General features: G+C 41.3%; 1 protein-coding gene across 1 annotated transcript; it reads right to left on the reverse strand.

The window, feature by feature from the left end:
• Positions 1-4,445: 4,445 nt before the first annotated feature.
• Positions 4,446-9,143, reverse strand: LOC148973691 (uncharacterized). Its single transcript, XM_089119432.1, has one exon. It carries the CDS (start codon positions 8,727-8,729, stop codon positions 4,572-4,574), a length of 4,158 nt encoding a protein of 1,385 aa, XP_088975558.1. The 5' UTR covers positions 8,730-9,143; the 3' UTR covers positions 4,446-4,571.
• Between the last annotated feature and the right edge of the window lie 12,721 nt (positions 9,144-21,864).

A 21,864-nucleotide genomic window follows, 5' to 3' on the forward strand; every position in this document is an offset into this window, starting at 1 on the left:
CACTTGCATGCATTCCCAAGGGCAGTTATGTATGAAATCAATTTTGAGTCAGCACTGGTCTTCCTCTGAAATCCACTGGGATTCTCGGGTTATGTAAGACTTATCATTTGGTTCTTATTAGTTTTTGATCTCCCTCCCACATTTTTTCTGCTACTTGCTTTTGACTTTTTTTCAGTCTTGATTCATATCAGTGACCTCCAGCAGAACTAGTTAGAGAGAGTTAATATCTGCTTGTCTCTGGTGTCACATTATAAGAACTCTGCCTATTTTAAGATCTTACAAAAAGAAAATCATTTTCGTCTATGGTTCGTATGACCCTGCTGGATCGGTTCCTGAGAGCTTGGTTAGAGCTCCCCAGCCTATCCCGCTGGGTCACCAGAACGATCAGACTTGGCTACGCGATTCAGTTCGCATGGTCTCCTCCCCGCTTCCGGGGAGTTCGCTTTACGATGGTCGGCGGCAATGCCCCGGTCATGAGAGCGGAGATTGCGACCCTGCTGGCGAAGGGTGCAATCGAGACTGTCCCTCCAGCCAAGATGAGGTCAGGGTTTTACAGTCCCTACTTCATTGTCCCCAAAAAGACCGGTGGGTTATGACCGATCCTAGACCTTCGCGTTTTGAACCGTACTCTTCACTGACTACCAAAATGCTTCAAAATGCTCACGGCCAAGCGCATTTTCGAGTGCATTCGGCCTCAGGATTGGTTTGCAGCGGTAGACCTGAAGGACGCGTACTTTGAGACCGTTTCTGCGGTTTGCCTTCGAGGGACAGGCATATCAGTACACGGTCCTCCCATTCGGGTTAGCTCTGTCTCCTCGCTTCTTTACGAAGATCGTCGAGGCGGCCCTTTTTCCCCTTCACGAACACAGGGTTCGCATCCTGAATTATCTCGACGATTGGCTGATTCTGGCACACTCTCGAGAGCAGGTTTGCAAACACAGAGACCTTGTGCTCCGGCACTTCAGGTCATTCGGGAGAAGAGCAAACTTTGCCCAGTGCAAAGGATCTCTTTTCTCGGTATGGAGATAGACTTGGTCGCCATGTCAGCAGTGCGTGCTCACTCACTGCTGACTTGTCTTCGACAGTTCGAGGGCAAGAGTGCGGTCCCACTGAAATTCTTTTCACTTTAACCGAGGTATTACTTATTGGTCCAAAAAACTACTCACAAAACCTCTTACAATACAACTTTAATATAGACGGATGTCCTGTTACTTTATCCACTACAGTAAAAGACCTGGGTGTTATACTAGACCGCAACTTGTCTTTCGAAAATCATATTTCATGTTACAAGAACAGCCTTTTTCCACCTTAGAAACATTGCTAAGCTACGTAACTATCTGTTTCTGATGCAGAAAAATTAGTTCACGCATTCATGACCTCGAGACTAGATTACTGTAATGCTTTATTAGCCGGTTGTCCTGCATCCTCAATAAACAAGCTACAGTTAGTACAAAATGCAGCTGCTAGAGTTCTTACTAGGTCAAGAAAATATGATCACCGATTTTATCATCTCTACACTGGTTACCTATTAAGTTCCGTATCAACTACAAAATACTACTACTGACCTATAAAGCCCTAAATGGTTTAGCTCCTATGTACTTAACGGACCTTCTTTCGCCCTACAATCCACCGCGTTCCTTAAGATCACTAAATTCAAGGCTTCTGGTCATTCCTAGGATATCGAAGTCCACTAAAGGAGGGAGGGCATTCTCGCATTTAGCTCCAAAACTCTGGAATAGCCTTCCCGATACGGTCCGAGGCTCTGACTCGCTTACACAGTTTAAAACTAGATTAAAGACGCATCTCTTTAGTCAAGCATTCACATAATGCTTACCTTTTAGTCCTCTGTTATGCCATACGGAACCGTTTGCCACTGAAACTGCTTAACGCACCAGTGGGGCTCGACAGCCTTTTAGACAAACAGGTCGGCGCGTATGGTTGGGTTGCGGAGAGTTTGTGAGATAGTGGTTTTCTAACACCAACTCCCCTATAATGGAAATCATTATGAACATCAACTTTGCTAATTATTTCCCATCTGCCTTTCTGCTGTTATCTCGGGACGCTTGTCCCAAGAAAAATGGCGTTCGTCAGGTCCAGTTTTGTGTCCAGCCTCTCACGGGATTTCGGATGAGAGGACCAGCGCCTGTGAAGAGACGACTCAACGCCTGAGATATGTTATGGCGCCGTTTTATACATAAACAATATTTATATTTAATATTTATATATGTTATCACTGTGAAGCTGCTTTGATACAATCTGTATTGTGAAAAGCACTATATAAATAAATTTGACTTGACTTAAGTTCATAGTTTGGTCATTAGTTTTATGTTAGGCTGCATCACATTAAATCCTATTTGTGTGTGACAGAACATAGATGTAATTTCATTTATTTTGGTTGCCTATTGTAGACGTGTTGCAAGTCAGAATGGCTTGATTTGTTTGTTCTTTAATGCTTGCATAAAATTTGTTTCTGAAACTTCAACATGGAGCTGAATTGGGCTCTATGTCTTATTTGCCAGAAAGACACCTCTGAACCCCTGAGATGTCCCTTGCAGACACCTGGGACAAGTGGTGATAAATCTCATGCCTATAGATCATTACTTGCAAATGTCGAACAATTCAGGGCGATTGACAATCTTACTTCACATTCTGCTTCTTGGCACAAATCTTGCCACCTAAAGTTTAACAATTCAAAGCTAATGAAAGCGACAAAGAAGATCGGAAAGCTGTTGAATCTGAAGGGGAAAAGCCAATGAAATGCCAATGACTGGATGTTTAAAAGTTCTTCTTCTGTGAGAGTGGCATAGATCAAGGGACTCTACATGAAGTATCAACATTTGATACTGACAGGAATATCCGAACCATGATCACTGAACTTAAGGACACAAGGCTTATGACAAGGATAATTGGAGGAGATTTAATTGAATAACAGTCCTTCCCTCCTTCCCTCTCTGACTTTGGAAAGCTTCACCTGCCAGGCACAAAGTCTGACTTACTTCAATGCCTTGAGCAACCTGGGCAATCACAGCCACCCTCATGCTTTGACCTCAAAATTTTGGATGGAGCGGTCATTTTCCACAGTCTGTCCACTAATACAGTGAACACATTTAATGAATATGCAAGTAATGTTTTATCCCTTACCTGCAGAGGCAGCTACAGGATACACAAAGATTGGATATTGTATGGGATACATCTCGGACAGTTTAAGGGATTTCACACGTCAAAAGAGAGGTCAAGGTGTACGGAGGAAAGTGTCTGGCCAAACAAAGCTGCCAGGCAATTGGATGGATTTCCTACGTGATCCAATGAATAAGAAATAGCTTTTTGCCTTTCTGACAACTAAGACTGAAGAGTTCAACTGGCCCCCAGACAAATCTCTGTATATCACATCAGGGCAAGTATCTTCTTTTGGTTCCAGCAGCACCATGAGCAGTTGCAATCATGAAGAGGCAGACACCCGGATTGTGTCCTTCAAGCTCCATTGTCCAGAAGAGGAAAGAACTCTTCTGCCATGGGAGTAGGACAATGGATAAACTGCCACCCACCCAAGATACTCTACTGCAGCACATCAGACGGGGAGTTTATCAGACTGGAATCTGGGCGACCAGCACACTCTCACAGCAAGTTATTCCTTCTCCAAGGGATTATGGATGGGCCAGGGAACCAGGGTCTTGTGAACGAATTTGGATGACACTTCCAGAAGTCCCCACAGCCTAGAGAACTTATCAAATGTTGCTGTAAGGGGAATTGTTCCACCTGCAAATGTGGCAAAGCAAGCCTAGACTGCTCCCCTCTATGCAAATGCAACTGTAACGACTCATAATTATCAATTACAGGGCCCATACAGATCCTATTGCATGTATTGAAGCTTATGTAAAAGTTCATGAACATAAATAAGCATATAAAATGTTAACTTTGGGATTCATTTGAATACTTATTCTTTTGCACTAACTTAAATATCGCTGTGTTTTAACCATATTTCATTGATAATGATATACTTCTAATATGACTGTAATACAGTTCAGTTAGGGGTGAAGAAGGAGACAGGATCGGCGAAACTGGAACTCGTACTGTTTTATTACTCAGAATCGTACAAACAAAAAAAAGGCGCGCACACAGCGCATTCACCGTAGCGCAGCTACAGCACAAGTCATTCACAAAAACTCTTTCCACGTTGATAACCATCCGGTTCCAGGTCAACCTCACAGCACGGGCACGAGTTCCAGTCAGTTTCTCTCTCTCCCTCCTCTCTCCCAGTCTGCGGCCTTTACGGTCTCCCCGCTCCAATCACTGCAAATAGACACAGCTGTTCATCATTTGCACTTGACCCACTTACTCTCCGCGCAGCTCATTGACTCGTCTCTCACCACAGACGCCGCGAAAACCACGCCCCCCTACCACATACCCCCACCGCCCGACTCAGGCCGGGGAACCGTCCGGCCTGCAGCCTCCCCCCCCCCTCCTGGAGAGGAAGTCGGCCACCGCCATCTGCGTCCCCGGCCTGTGGACCACCTGAAACTTAAAAGGTTGTAACGCCAAATACCACCGGGTGATCCGCGCGTTGGTATCTTTCATGCGGTGGAGCCATTGGAGGGGCGCGTGGTCCGAACACAGGGTGAACTCCCGGCCCAGGAGGTAGTAGCAGAGGGTGAGGACAGCCCACCGTATGGCCAAACACTCCTTCTCAATGGTGCTGTACATCGTCTCTCTCTTCGAAAGCTTCCGACTGATGTACAGCACCGGCCGTTCCTCCCCCCCACCTCCTGGGACAGGACCGCGCCCAAACCCCTGTCCGACGCGTCCGTCTGTAGGATGAAAGGGAGAGAAAAGTCAGGAGCATGCAAAAGCGGGCCGCCGCACAGAGCAGCCTTTATCTGGGTAAAAGCCCGCTGGCACTGCTCCGTCCACTGAATCGTATCTGGAGCACCCTTTTTAGTTAGGTCAGTCAGCGGGCTAGCGAGGTCCGAATAGTTAGGTACAAACCGTCTATAATATCCCGCCAGCCCCAGGAACTGCCTAACCTCCTTTTTGGTCTTCGGACTTGGACAGGTTGCAACTGCAGCTGTCTTATCAATTTGGGGACGCACCTGTCCATGTCCCAAGTGGAACCCCAGATACTTTACTTCCACCCGCCCAATTGCACACTTCTTCGGGTTGGCCGTGAGCCCAGCTCTTCTCAGCGTTTTCAGGACAGCACGCAAATACTGCATATGACGCTGCCAATCATTACTATAGATGATGATGTCATCCAAGTAAGCAGCGGCATATGCAGCATGCGGCCGGAGAATTCTGTCCATCAAACGCTGAAAAGTCGCCGGTGCCCCGAACAACCCGAACGGAAGCGTGACAAATTGGTGTAATCCAAACGGCGTGGTAAAAGCTGTTTTTTCTTTGGACATTGGAGATAAGGGGATCTGCCAATATCCCTTTGTTAAATCCAGTGTCGAATAAAATCGAGCGGAACCAAGCCGATCAAGCAATTCGTCAATCCTCGGCATTGGATAAGCATCAAACTTAGACACCGCGTTCACCTTTCTATAATCCACACAGAACCGAACCGAGCCGTCAGGTTTCGGGACTAAAACTATCGGGCTTGCCCAGTCACTGTTGGATTCCTCTATTACCCCCAGGTCCAGCATTGTCTCTAATTCGTCTTGAACCACTTTTTTTTTGTGTTCCGGTAAACGATACGGGCGGCAACGTACTACGGCCCCCGGATCAGTCTCAACGTGGTGCTGAATGAGATTCGTTCGGCCAGGTAGGGGCGAGAACACATCCGCAAACTCTGTTTGTAAATTCTTAATGTCAGTGAGCTGCGAGGGTGAGAGGTGGTCGCCAGAGGGAGCCAGAGCGAAGGAATGGTGTTTGATATTCGCTTCTGGCCCGAGGTCCTCCTCTCCACCTACCACCGTCGCCAGCATCACTGCCTCAGCCTCAACCCATTTTTTAAGCAGGTTGAGGTGGTAAACCTGACGTCCCCCGCCCCTATCTGTTCGCACTACCTCATAGTTGAGATCCCCAACCCGCCGTGTGACCTCAAAGGGCCCTTGCCACTTTGCGAGTAATTTCGAACTGGACGTGGGAAGTAATACCAGGACCTTATCTCCCGGTGCAAATTGACGAAGTCTAGCCCCCCTATTATATTGCTGCCTCTGTCTGTCCTGGGCCTGTAACAAATTCTCCAAAGATAGCCGCCCCAAAGTGTGAAGTTTCGTTCTCAGGTCCAGGACATACTGAATTTCGTTTTTGCTAGCGGATGGTCCGTCCTCCCAAGTCTCCTTCAGTACATCCAACACCCCACGGGGTTGACGACCGAAAAGAAGCTCGAAAGGGGAAAACCCCGTGGAGGCTTGGGGGACCTCGCGTACAGCAAACAACAGGGGTTCTAGCCACTTATCCCAATTTTTGGCGTCTTCGTGAACGAACTTACGAATCATGGCTTTTAACGTCCGATTAAACCGTTCGACCAGACCATCCGTTTGTGGGTGATAGACGCTGGTGCGAATCGATTTAATGCCTAACAACTCGTAAAGTTCGCGTATTGTCTTTGACATAAACGCCGTGCCCTGATCGGTGAGGATCTCTTTCGGGACCCCCACCCGGGAGATTAAAGAAAACAGCGCGCTTGCGACACTCTTAGCTGAGATATTGCGAAGCGGAACTGCCTCCGGGTATCGTGTTGCGTAGTCCACTAAGACTAACGCAAAACGATGCCCTCGTGCTGACCGTTCTAATGGCCCGATGAGGTCCATGCCAATTCGCTCGAAGGGGACCTGCATCAGTGGAAGGGGGCACAAGGGTGCTTTTGGAGTGGCCGGTGGATTAACCAACTGACATTCGCGACAAGACGCGCACCACCTGCGCACGTTCTCGTGAATGCCCGGCCAAAAGAATCGGGCCATGAGACGGTTTAGTGTCGCCGTTTGCCCTAAATGACCGGCCATCGGATTACAGTGAGCCGCCTGGAAAAGCATTTCCCGACGGCTCTTTGGTACCAATAACTGGGTTGTATCCTCATTTGTCTGGGCGTCTCGGGCCACCCGATACAACCTATCTTTAATTATGCAAAAATAGGGGTAAGAGAGCGGTTGGTGCGGGTGGAGCCGCCGTCCGTCGATGGACTGGACCTTATCAAACGCATGTTTGAGCGTCTCATCCTGGGACTGCTCCAAGGGAAAATCATCGCGCTCAGAGAGAATATTTCCCTCTGACGCGCTCTGTTCCCCCGCCGCAGTGCCCAGAGGTCCCGGTACAGTGTCTCCCACCTGCACCAACGCTGTCTTCCCCCGCTGTTTTTTTCCCCGAGCGGCACCCGCACATAAAAATTTCAACAAATTCGTAAAGCCCGGCCAATCCGTACCCAAAATTAGCGGATGCCGGAGGTGCGGGTTAACTGCCACCTCCACACTATGCTTTTGACCCCGGAATAAAATTTTTACCGGCATTAAGGGATAACTCACCACGACCCCGTGCACACACCGTACCTTAACCATGCGGCTGTTATCCAATGCCCCAGATCGAATCAGGCTTTGATGAATCGAGGTTTGGTTACATCCGGAATCCACCAAAGCCTGATAAGTACCCCCCTTGATACTCACGGGTATCTGGTACAAGCCAGCTTGATCGGGGGCGGCCCTTGGCGCGTCGGGGACCCGGACCAGCGTCCCCACCTCCATCACCGGACAGCGATCAATAAAGTGTCCCGGATCCCCACAGCGCCAACAGGCCGGCCCGGGCTTTCCCGCTGTCCCAGCGGCGGGAAGTGGGGCAAGGGATTGGTGTGGGGAGAGCGCAACGACCGGAGCCGGGGAGGGGAATCCCCCGCCCGGTGCCCCCCCTTCCGTCATCCTCCCGGCCGACGGGGAGTCCCTCTGGCCGCCGGATCTCCATCGCGGCGCGAGCCTGGGCGCCGGCCCACCCCGAGACCTGGGAGAAGGAATAGTTTTTCCAGAGGGGGACGAGAGAGAGACTGGGGAGGGGGAGAAAAAAGAGTGGGAGAGAGAGGCAGATGGGAGGGGTTCGCCGACCCCCGAGCACGCCACCATGTGATCTTCCGCCAGTTGGATGGCCTGGTCCAGGGACGTCGGACGGTGGCACTGGACCCATTGAGCTGTTTTCTTGGGAAGCCTCGTGATGAACTGCTCCAGAACCACCAGGTCGACGATTGTCCCGACGTCCCTTCCCTCGGCCACCAGCCATTTACGGCAGGAGTCCCGGAGCTGTTGCGCCATCACGAAGGGCCGACCGGCCTCCTCCAGAGTCAGGGAACGGAACCGCTGACGATGTTGTTCCGCCGACCGGCCGACCCGCTGCAGAATGGCGCGCCGTAGATCTTGGTAGACCAGGAGACTGGAGACTGGCAGTTGGTGGGCGGCGAGCTGCGACTCCCCTGATAGAAGTGGGATGAGTCGCAGCGGCCAGTCTGTTTTGGGCCACCCCCGGGCCTCAGCTGTCCTCTCGAACAGGTCCAGGAACGCCTCCGGTTCATCCTCGGGACCCATCCTTGACACCGAGAGTGCCGCGGCCGATGTTGTAGCGGGGGTGGCCGCAGCCCCCTGGTCGAAACAGCTCCGGAACAACTCGCGGTCCTCCTGCTGTCCTTGAAGCAGCGCCTGGAAGCGCTGCTCGTGTTCTTCCTTAAAGGACAGCAGGGCTTGATGTTGTTCCCTCTGCATGGCCGCGAGTGATTGAATAATCTCCGTAAACGGCGAACCTGACGGGCTCGACATGGCGACGGCGGTCTCCTTCTTCCCGGGTTTCGGCACCAGTGTAATACAGTTCAGTTAGGGGTGAAGAAGGAGACAGGATCGGCGAAACTGGAACTCGTACTGTTTTATTACTCAGAATCGTACAAACAAAAAAAAGGCGCGCACACAGCGCATTCACCGTAGCGCAGCTACAGCACAAGTCATTCACAAAAACTCTTTCCACGTTGATAACCATCCGGTTCCAGGTCAACCTCACAGCACGGGCACGAGTTCCAGTCAGTTTCTCTCTCTCCCTCCTCTCTCCCAGTCTGCGGCCTTTACGGTCTCCCCGCTCCAATCACTGCAAATAGACACAGCTGTTCATCATTTGCACTTGACCCACTTACTCTCCGCGCAGCTCATTGACTCGTCTCTCACCACAGACGCCGCGAAAACCACGCCCCCCTACCACAATGACATATGACAAAATTACACAAAGGAAACACCATGCAAAATGTGGTGCTTTTATCACCTCGGTAACGGTATTTTCACTATGCCACCGGACTATTTGGTTGGTCCCTTGGATGGGAAATTTTGTTATAATAACGAACGGATGGAAGCGTCATTAAGAGCATGGTTGTGTGCAAGCTATGCAACAAGGAATTTGCATATCACATCGACCCTCAAGTTTCACCTCAACGCAAAACATATACAATTGCACTGGTCAGCTGGGGTCTGTTCTTCGTACGTTAAAACATCCGAGATCAAACGAGACATCCAAGATAATATCATCGCGTCAATCATGATCCGGCTAATTAGGTTCTTCGAACACTCCTGCTGGTTATAATTAGTATAGCTGGATTGAGTTTTCTGAGATAATTGCGCGTTCATGCACTGGGTTAAAAGGGGATATGTATCGATAGCAGAAACATTGATCAGCAACGCTGCTATTGGCTGTTTGCCGTGGCCAAAAAACACGCCCAGTTTTTTTTCTCCACAGAAGAGCAATAGTTATTAAGAGTTATTATCTATTATTATCTATTATAGTTATTATTATTCCCTAGTTATTGCTTGGAGGATAAGCTGAATTTGAAAACTTAATTAAAACGCAGGAAACACCTTAAAATATGCAAAAGCCACGAGAGAGAGCCGGCAAAAAGTAGTAGACCAATTAAATTTGTAGTTAGATATTTTTATTACTTATTAAAGTATATATGAAGAGTTTGGTTCCAAAACGCTATAAATCCATTTTGATGAATTTGAGTAAAACTGTGTTTTCTTTAGCAAGAAAATGGGAAGCTGAAAACCACTATTTTTGGTTTCAAATTTTCACATAGCATTTGTAGGTTATAATAACAATAAAAAATGAAATCCAGGTTTTGATTTCCAAAGATTTATTATAAAAACAGATCGTTTTTTCCCCAAAATGCAATAAATCCAATAATTATTTTTTTTTCAAAATGCAATTAATCAAAATAAAATTTTATAGACATTGAATTTCTTGTGCATACTATCCATTGTATCCATTGCTTTAATATAACAATATTCGGTAACACTTTAAGGGTTGATGTCATGAATTATCATGAATTCATGGATAAATGAATTATGCATTAATTCATATTAATATCATCAGGAACTATCAATGGTTTTTTTTTAACAGTTCAACGTTTTTCATTCATGACTTCATGGATGAACAAAACCTTAATTAAAACATTAACTAAGACGAGCACATCATCATGAATTATGATTTATTAAGCATGATCTAACGTTATGCATATCGCTGTTGTCAACCTTGGGACGTCGCCGCTGAACTTTTTTGACGGCGATCAGCTGTAAACTGGCTTGGTCCTGCTCGGTTTTCGTTGACTTTGAATAAAACAACTGAAAGTTTTCCAAAAGATCCTCTGGGGGTCAGTGTGTCAGCGTGACAGAAGTTTGTTGCTGTCGTGTGAGAACAAGCAACAGCCGGCATTTCCTCCTCCCGAGTCCATCTTCTTCCTCACGTAAATGATTCGATTTCGATGTCACGTTTACCCATGCAGGATGCCTTACTGGTCTGTTGTTTCCTTATCACCTAGGTGTTGTCACCTTATCACCTTATTCACATCTCACCAGCGCACTTGGATCGGCGTTCGTAGATCGATATTGATATTTTTTCTCATTCAACTGTACATTTCTACTCTATTGCATAGATAGACAGTCTGAATTCTATTGATCATATTGTATGGTATATACAACAATTACTATAGTATAGTATATAAAAATAATTTTCTTTTAAACTGTGTTTTTACCTTGAGAGCTGTAGTAAGAATATGCCAAAAGGTTTCGAGAGATTTCCACATGTAATACCATCACATGCCAATCACAACTAGCCGTTGTCACAGTCCTCGTCTGCACCTTTCTGTCTGCATCTGCTGCACTACACGTCCCAGGATCCTCTTGTCTCCATACCTGAACTCACTCCCTCATCAGCCACCTGTTCCTTGTCTTGATCATCTGTGTCACCTGTTTTCACATCGTTATGTTTGATTCCTGCTTGTATTTAGTTCCCGCTGTTTCATTCAGTCTTTGTCGGTCGTTGTAAATGTTACCTGGTGTTGCTGCCTGTACCTGTACCTGTACCTGTACCTGTGCCTGGTCTTTGTAAGTAAAAGTTATCTTCATTGGAATTCTGGACTCCTCCTGTTCTTCTGCCTGCACCCACACCGTGACAGCCGTTTACACGGAAGTCTCACAGCAGACAAGCCCCTTAAAACAGTGAGTTCAAATCAGAGGGCTAAAAACAGAGTAGGAAAAATGCCTTTATTTATAAAAGATGATGAGATTTTTTTTTATGTAAAAATCATAACAAAAAACAAGAACAAAACAAATGCTTAAAAAAGGGAGGGAGAAAACATTGAACCTGGGTATTTTTTTTTTTTTTTTAACTCCACTGTGTAATTGAATCATTCAACTCTTGGTTATCAGCTATCAGAAAGTGACCAGGTGCACCAGAAGTATGTTATCATTTGTAATTCCCATTACTTCATTTTGCTCTTTGTAGTCTGTTCAAACACACGGTTTCTAAACTAGGTTGCTCTGAGTTGGGACTGCATCAGGCGTCTTTTTGATGCTGGCAGGGAAGGCATTTTTTTTTTTTTTTTTTTTTAGAAAGCATTTGTTAATTGTTAGTCTTTAGAAAGCATTCTTTGTCATTAGTTTCTGAGTGCGGCCTAAATGAAGCAAGTACTTTGAGATTATTTCCAGGTGTTATATTGATAAGTAAAATGTTTGAAGGTTGTGTTGTTGTTGTGTGTGTGTGTGTGTGTGTGTATGACTGGTGACAAAAAGGATGTAAATAATTTTAGGCCCATTAAATGCCTTACAAGTTCAAAATGATTGAAAGAACAACGATGTAGGGGTGAAAACAAGTTTCTGGTCCACTGCGGGAGATGATGATGCTTTATTTCTGACGCGTGCAAAGTACCATGAATTGATCCAGAGAGGCGTGTTGATGTTCCAAACAAATAACTGAAGTTTATTAAATCAAAAATAAAGATGCCTTGTAACACAAAACAAAACTAACAACTTTTAGGCCGCTTGCTGGTTTGTGGCACCATGCCACTCTCGCTCCATGTGCACGGTCAAAAGACTGTGTGCTCTTGCACCAGCGCCCCCTCCTGTCAGGGGTGGCCTCTTATTTATACAACTTTACCCCTCTCACCTATAGAGGGCACACACTCAGAGAAATGAACACAATTAACAATACACAATTGACTGATATTTAAATGAACAAATTAATAAAAATTAAATAAGGTGGTAAGTATGGCTCCTACAAACGATATTCCTGATCCCTTGCTGACCTTAACAAACCTCTTGATTGTTCAAGCAATGCTGTCATATCCTTGCTTTTATGTAAATACAGATCCCAAAATACCCCCATGATGAGGTCAGGATCCCTTTAGCTTCAACAACCCTAATACTGCTACTTATCAAGTTGTGAACAAAACAGCAGTTTGACATAAAAAAAAACGGCATTAAACACAGGCATTTTTCGTGCATTTCAAATATGCATAAATAAAAATAAATTATAAAAATGTAATTGTAATAATTGAATTAATGTTGCAGTCCCCCTGTTATATGTTACCTTTTAAGCTCCCTATAACCTTCAATGCATGTTTTAAGACAAGGTATTCTGACATTTAGAATATTAATTGCAATTCATTAATTAGCTGATTAATATTGTATTGTTAATTCTATAGCTTTGCATTCATTTGATTAATATACAGTAATACCAAGTGTAGCATCAATTCAGGCAGGTCATGTTAGTCGAGCTCACATCAGCTGACTTTCAGCTGATCCACGTCTACCAATAGGAATAGGACGCCGCACTGTATACATATAAACTCCTTCAGTATTATCAACAGCTATTGCGTTTCTCATGAGCTAATTACCCTCCTCTATCCCCAGCTCCTCATCTCACCCAGTCAGGATTTGGCATTCTGATTCCTATTGAATCAGAATAAATTCTCAAATTATGTTGTACTTTAAAATCTTGAATTAATGATATCTGCATACATTCATATTGGTTCTGTTCTGTTTACCCTAAGCGAGGTTATCCCTGCTCTTATCCATGCTTGGCTGCATGGATGCGTAGGGAGTTCAACCATACCGCCAATCCAAACTGTATGCTAATTGCCAATCGTATTTGACAATAGTGGTCCTGACAGAAATGATTATTTACACAACAAACATGACAGAAATAATGCAAATATAAAATTATTTTCTATTAATAATATTTATATTTTTTATATTAAATTAATATATTTCTGTAATTTTTTAAAGCAAGATGAAATGTTTTAAAGAGATACAAAACCAACTATTACCACAAGATTACAGAATAATGTCATTGAAGAGCTGCTAGTTAAAGTGATATATAAAAAGTATAATGCAAAGTTAAATCAATAATCAAAATAATGTTTGGTTTGAATTTTGATTTGACTTGAAAAATTATTTAAAAATTAAATTTAAGGACACCTATTATGCAAAATTCACTTTTACATGGCTTTTTGAACATAATTGTGTGGCAGTGTGTGTACACAACCATTATGACCCACTGACAATTAAAAGTAAGTGTATTTATTTTTTAGAAGGGTCCACAAACTTAGTACTGTAAAATTTGATATTTATAATACACTCTAATGGCCCAAACTATTTGCAATTATGTAAAAATGAAAAAAAAAAAAAGGAAGCCAGAGTTTTGTGTTCACAAAACACAAAACAGCTAAGTTAGAGTATATTCACAAGCCAAAACTGTTTGTCACCTAAAGTCTGACAGAAATTATATATGAGTGGGAATGACTGTTTTTGCACTGTCTATGACAACGAAAGCAGCTTGAGTTGGTACTGGATAAATGCATGCTCATTTCTCACCTACATTGTCTCAGCTGTGCGAACACTGTCCCTCACACACTCTATCAATGAAGCTCTTGCCAAAAATAGCAAAGACTGCTGAAGCTGTCCAGTAGGGTGAATAATTTACATAAGATAAACACTGCCTTGCCTAATAGTGGACTAGTTGACAAGTAAAAATGAATAGTTATGTAAGGCCTACCAGATCCAGGCATGTGGATGAAAGGAGCAGGTACATTTGGGAAGGTGTGAATTCACAACTCTCTCCCCAACTAAACCAAAACGCCAACACACACACTCATGCAAACAGTGCACAAACTTCATGTAAATATATTTGGAAGGAATTCCACATTCCACAGGAAGCTTACATGTCGCTCCTTCCTCTCTGCCTCTTATCCTCACTGATCTGAGATTATTGTTGTGGCCTGGGAGGGAAGATAATGGAGGAAAGAGAGATATGAAAGAGGAACCACGACAGCATAGACATCATTACCTTCCTCATTATTGTATATCTAACAATTATGGCAGAGGGGCGTGGCAACATAACACGCGTTTATGTGTTTTGGGGGCGTTGCATTGTAAGGATCTCAGACAGGAGGGGGTGGGAGTGAATGAAATAATGAGCTGTGTTTATTGCAGCACTGAGAGGACTACAGCCACTCAATTTGTATACTTTCTTTTTCAGAGTACTTGCATTTTAATTATGTATTGGTATATAGATTTATATTTTAAATATATATATATAGAGATTATATTTTTTTTCCCGAAAATTTCAACCTATCCCACCTTTAAGTTTAGTCTATTTTATTCTGATTGAAATTTAATTTAATTAAATGAAAATAGGAAAAAAAGACAACTTTTTTAATATACATTTTCATCATTTAATTGACAAAATTAATTGATGACAATTTACCATCAGCGATCAACTTTCTCTTAGCAGAATTTCCAATCGTATTCTGACCAAAAGAGTCTTTCCATTGTTCTTAGGTGCCATTCACAGAACAGTGGAAATGGTGAGCTAGGCTAATCATTGTGGGAAATAGAAAATGAGATGTGACTCTGTAGAAAAGCCACGGCAACATTGCTGGAAAACAAGATTATCACATAAAAAATAAAAAATAAACATTCGAGAATTAAACAGAGACAAACAGTGAGTGGAGCTGTAAGAGAAAAGTCTGCCTTCAATTTTCTACAAGGCCATTTTTGGCATTGCGTTCAATGTTTTCTTTCTCTTTATGAATAGAAACCATGTTCTGACTCAAGAGTTGTCAAATGTCGGAGGAGCCATTTCCTGAAGCTATTGAAATTGGGCAACTATCGGACAACAAGCTACTGATGGCGTTAGAGTTTACTTTGCTTTGTTTCAATTTGCAGCTTTATTCTTTAAAGGTGCCATATGGAATAATTGAGGTAAAAATATCCGAAAAATGAGCAACACGCATCAAAAGAATGAGAAGAAATACGTGCAATGATGTCATTAAAAAACTGACAAGTTATAGTGCTGCCGAGATATAAACCTAAATTAGCATGCTAAATTACTAGCCCCGGCCCGGCAGGTGTCGTAATACCAGTTCCGGCCATGGGAGGCGGTATGCGGGGAGGCAACGTTACCACCAGCCAAACTGCTGTACACGAGTGAGTCGCGCTCGCGCCGGCTTGTGTGTGTACTTGAACCTGATGTCAGTCGTGTGGAAATACAGCCCACTACTACATTTCAGTTCAGGGAAGAGTTCAAAAAATGACTGCTCGATATTATGCATGAGGAATACATTTTGGTAAGTTGTAGCATACTGTATCTTTCAACAGAGTTCATGTTCTTTTTCCATTAGCTAGTAGAGACGATCGGTTCACGTGCGCTAGGGATCTGTGGTGTAACATGTACAAGCACCAAAACGGTATTTATTCTTTGAATTGCGTAATAAAATTGACAGAATCTGACAGCTTAACTAACCTGCTTGCTAAGTGTCAATAGCGTGTGTCTCACGGTGAATTCGTTAAGAGTTGGCAGCTCTGAATGGCGCTAGCTTGATCAACATCAGCGAATGCTGTCTGTCAAATTAATTCAAACTAACAATAAAAGTGTAATATGAACAAAACGAATACCATAAACTTCAAATAATTGCCCAAGCTTTTATTTTCCCATGTCGTCGAAATGCACCAGCTTGTTTTTGAGACAGGCGTCTATGAGGCGGTCTTCATCATTTAGTGTTGAGATGTTGTTCATTGAGTCTCTGAAAAATCTCCAAATGCTCCACGTGAAACTGCGGTCTTTTACTATCATGTCAAATGATTTGAATAACATGCGCGATGGTAAGAGCACAACTCATTTTCTGGAGGTATACTGCCCCCATCTGTTATGGAATATGGAGTAGGATTTGATTTATTATGTCAGATGGCACCTTTAAGCCCTTCAGAATGATGAAAGCCCTTCAGAATGGGTGCCCTTCAGAAGATGAAGTGTTAGAGTGAGACTTGGAGTGAGATTTTTGGAATGGGGTGATTTCACAATTCGATTCATAAGCTTGGGATTTAATTTTGGTCGCTACTCACTATCGATTCATTCTGATATATAAATAGGGTACAGCGCACTGCTGTAAAATGATTTGATTTGATTCTCTTCTAAACCACTAGATGGCACAACTTACTGCATAAAATAATAATTTGAATATACATTTAATAAAAAAATAATTATGTATTATAAAAAACAAAAAATGTTACAAACTTTGCTGAAGTGATTGTTTTGAAAAAGTATTAGTTATTATGCAAAACATATTACTTTACCTAAAGGATTAATGTTTTAATAATGGTGCCTTTTGCCACCCGAAAATGGTCTAAAAGGCCCCCCCTTGCCACCTCGTACATTTCTATGATTTTTTTGCGAAACAAACCACTTTAATGAAATAATTTCACAAAATATTTGAATCCATTAATGTTCAACACAGGACTATAGGATTTTGTTATAGTATTATAGACATAGTATCCTCGCAAGCACGGTTGAGTTAAATTAAGTCTTAACCCCTTAACTGTCACTTGCCCTTATACGGGCAATCTAAATTTACTTCACTATATTACTATTAAATCCTAAACCCCTCCCCTTTTTTGGCATCATCTTTCATAATTTATTATCAAAACCTTTTCTAATCTTGACAAAACACATTGTCAAAAAGGTCTGAGTCTGAAGGTTCCATATTTAGTGACAGAAGTGATATTTGGATAGAAATTTATTAATTTGTTATGGCAGAATGCATACAATTAAATTCAATGGAATTCAATGGCACCCGGTTGCTATTTTTGGTATAACGCCTAAACAAAATCTCATGGGAACTTCAAAATTTGTGGTATCAACTTTAAATTTGGAACACAACTTGGTTAGATATATAGCTTTCATTTTTTAAGTAATTTTATAGTAAAAAAAATTTTGTAAAATATTTATTTTATATTAAAAAATTTACTGTAAATTATAACTTCCATAACTTTTTCATACTTTAATTTTTTTAAGTGCTTTCACTTCAGTAATAATCTGCTGATTGTTTTCTTTAAAACAAGACCAAACTTGGGTATGTATATATGTGTAGCCTTCGCGCTCTTAAATCACCCACAATCCTATGCGCAGCTTTGCTATCTTGTTCAAAAAAATAAAAAATGTCGACCGTTAATGGAGTCGGAGTGATAACGGCAATATGCTTTCAAGTGTAAGCAAGTATAATTTCATCTTAGCCATTTATTTAATGTTTGTTAAACTATTTAATATATCGGCTCAAATTCACAGAGGCGATTTAAAGCTTTTTTCTGTTACTGGTGATTAACTTTTTAATTTTTACTTCATATAACGTTATAGCCTTTTTTGTTGGTCACATATTTTACCATTGCATGTGTTTTAACAGCTAAATCATGTTGCTATGGACGTAGTTCTGTTCACTCAGGTAATATAATCATTTTTGAACTAAACTCCTTTTTAAATCAATATTTTGTGTCAAATTATTGATTTATTTGGTAGGTAGCCATGTTAGAAGGGAAAATGTATAGCGAGGCGGTTGTTACAGCGAATACAACCCCTTCAGGCTGATTCAATCAAGACCCCTCCGCTTTAGAGTTTGCGGGGTTGTATTCACTATAACAACTTCCTGGCTATACATTATCCCTTATACTTTATTTATTTATTTCTGAGGACTGACAAGACAAAATAAGGACTGTCAAGTGTGTTTCACTGATGTAATGACGCAATGACGTGCACTTGCCACTTCCATGTATGTGTTCTGTTCTCTGAATGCTAAAGAGGACCCTCGCCTAGCTTCTGAAGACTTGAAAGGACCCGTCCTGCCAAGCAAGTATCCTTGACATTGAGACACCTTATATCTACCCCATAATGTCCTGTCACGTGAAATAAAAGATTTAGCTTTGCAGTGGTTCAGCCCATGATTGAGACTGCACATTTCAATTTGAATACAAACTTTTGCTGATTAAAATAATACTATTGTGTCAGGAGTGCAGAAAGAAAGAGGTACCATACAGTACTTTGGTAACTCAGGTCCAATGCTTGAGAGGGTCTATATTTGGATTTGGCTTAAGGATGTGACTCACTTTCTTTTTTTCTTTCTTTTTTTTCTTTATGGCAAAAAATAAAGAAAAGAAAAAAAATAGCTGACATATTGCCCTAGACTTGATCAGGCATGAGGTGCCCCACCAACATGAACACAATTAAACATGTTAACACCTTTTTTTTTAATAAAGTACTGATTATGTCATGCTATGGGAGTGACTTTAAAGTCAACATGATATCAAAAGTGACCCTATTTACTTTCTTAATGTACTTTACTGGTCTTATTGTGACCAATCCATTACTGTATGTTATTTCAAAGAAAAAAAAAATGTTTGTCTTTGTAATCTTTAATCAGAGTATAATAACAAATTCTTCCTATGAAACAACTTTCCTTTTACGCTGACGCTAATCTGACGGCATGGATGAGGAGCAAAAGGTCATGGTGTAGCCAGATTTTCAGACTGAGGGCAGCAGGTCTGAACTCTAAAATAGATTTAATTTGCCAAGGTCCGCCCAAGAGGACGTCTGACTTAAATATACAAGCTTGATAAAAATTATCATTCTAGAAGAAAATTTCAAATGGCACTTAGAGGCTTTTGCATCTGAACTCTTCATATGAAGAGTTCAGATGCAAAAGCCTCTAAGTGCCATTTGAAATTTTCTTTTAGAATGATCATTTTTATCAAGCTTGTATATTTAAGTTCAGTGATTTCACTTAAATGGCAATGATAATTACCTATTAATTGTTATTTAAGTGAAATTACTGAACTTAAATATACAAGTTTGATAAAAATCATCATTAAAGAAGAAAATTTCAAATGGCATTTAGAGGCTTTTGCATCTGAACTCTTCATATATATATATATATATATATATATATATATAGGCCATTTTTCATCGCCTTTTTTATTAGTACTTATCATAAATTAGGTATCATTTGAAAGCTTATTCTTGCATAGTGCGCCTTTTAGTTTGAACAGTGCATTTTAATGTCCATTCTCAAAAAAGGGGGGTGAAAGTTAAAGACACACTATGCAAGAACTGTACCTTAATATAACAGCTTTAAAATAATTTCGGTGGTTAACAAACGCATAGTAGGGCAAATCACCCTTGTAGTAAAGCTTGGGGGGGATGCAGCTGGAAAAACCAGCAATGCAAGTTTGAGAGGAGAGACCCCGACAAATCTCGCGAGAATCACAACATGCTTTACGGCAACGACGTTACACACGTCAACCACAACATGAAGCACGAAGACATTTGCACGTATTTCAGACGTGATACTCGACGATGGAAAAAACAAAATGCGGTCGGAAGAGACTATGAAAAAAGAGAATGAGCCTCTCTGCTCAACCCGTAAATAAATGCATAAATCCGCAAGGTTTGTTTGAGTTCTTTAATTGGTTTAAGTGGTAGATCTTTTGCCAAGCGTGTCAGGTTCGACGTTTTTTCTCTCTCATCAACACTGAATATGTTCATCAGTGGTTACAGTCTATATGAAGCAGGGACACAATTTTGTGCATTTTATTTTGTTATTTCACCGGAATGAATAGAGTCTCCATAACTGTGATAGATTGTAGAGCACGTCTGAGTGAAGACTGCTATTTCGGCTCCCATGTTAACGGATTAGAGCTTGCACACTGCCTGTGTGACGCGCGTCTCAGGAAACAATGTTTATGTCATTTTGTACACAAATACATATTAATAAATTACATTTTGATGTGTGAAAGTCTAGGTTTTGACATAAATTCATATATCAATGTAATTTAAACAAATATTAATAATAATAGAGTCAGTATAGAGAAAAAAAATCTCTGATAACCGAGGCAACCCTTGATTAAAATGTCTTTATTGCAAAAGAAGAAGGCTCCATGCCACTACGTGTGGGCGTTTTAAATGTGTCTGTTTAGGACAAGATTTTTTTTTCTCTATACTGACTCTTAGATGGTCTACCTTGGTCCGAAGAGCACCCGAATCAAACGAAAAAGGAATTGAGCACACCATTCATCTTAAATCAAAACAGCATTAATAATAATAATTATCGATTTTCAAATATTGCCGTTATTTTTGCCTATATATAATTTCATGTTATTTTTTTAAAGTCAAGATCAACACACCACTAATCCAAATTTAGAATGTAGATAATTTTCTTTAAATTACACACTGTCTCTTTCTCTCTCACACATATGTAGGCTAGATATAAACTCTTTAGACATTTAATGATTTAGTGCTTTATTTTTAAAGTTTGTGGGTAAGAGTCCTATTTAAAAAAATCCCTTATTTTGGGGTTGGATTCTGGGAAATCTCCCTCATTTTCAATGTTCAATGTTGACAGCTATGACACTGATAGCAGCGGACATGAGCGCTCAGCTTGAGTTCAAAAACACATTTTAGCACTAGGTCTCTTATTTAATACAAAAAAATGCACACTATGCAATATTTGTACCTTAATATAACAGCTTTAAAGTATCAGGCTGTGAGTGCAGAGACAAGTCTAGGACAGAGACGCTCTACGTGAGTGGTATTTATGACAGTAACATTAATACAAGTACTCCAGAGCGACTCTAGGGGTCACTGTTTGACAAAAACAGAATTCCTGTATATTGTGCCTTTAAGGGGCTAGGGGTGTGGAAATGTGAAGTCAATGACTTCTGTGCAACCAATACATCATTAATTCAAGAATGTTGTGCAAATTTCCTGCAATGATTGTGCATCAGTCAACCAAAAAAAATAAAAAAAAAAATAAATAATTAAAATCCAACATTTAATTTATCCTGATAATCACTCATTGCTATTATTTTTAATCTCTATTATTGTTTTTAATTGTATTTACATTTTAAAGTTGTTTTATTATGCCAATTAAAATAAGAATGTTCTGGGGGTTTTAATCCCTTTTTTTATATATATATATATATATTATGCCTGGAGACAAAAACTTGAAAACTTATTAAAAAAAAAAAAAAAGTTCAAACACACAAACAAAAAATAAAAAAATAAAAAAAATAAAAAATATTTCCTAATTAATTAAAAATAAATAAATACAATGAAAAAACACCCCTTTAGTAAAAAAAAATGACTATACTATTTTGGATTTTATGAAAAGTTTTGCTGTCTATTAATTAATAAATCTTGAGGTAAAGAAGTGTGAATAATTCAATTGATTTTGCAAATGTAGAGTACTTAAAATCTTAAAAGTATATTTTTAAAAACCCAGTACTTGCAGATGATATAATATTAATGAAATAAAAG

This window comes from Pimephales promelas, chromosome 14 (genome assembly GCF_988280905.1).
Source record: "Pimephales promelas chromosome 14, fPimPro1.hap1.1, whole genome shotgun sequence".
In the NCBI taxonomy this organism is placed as follows: Eukaryota; Metazoa; Chordata; class Actinopteri; order Cypriniformes; family Leuciscidae; genus Pimephales; species Pimephales promelas.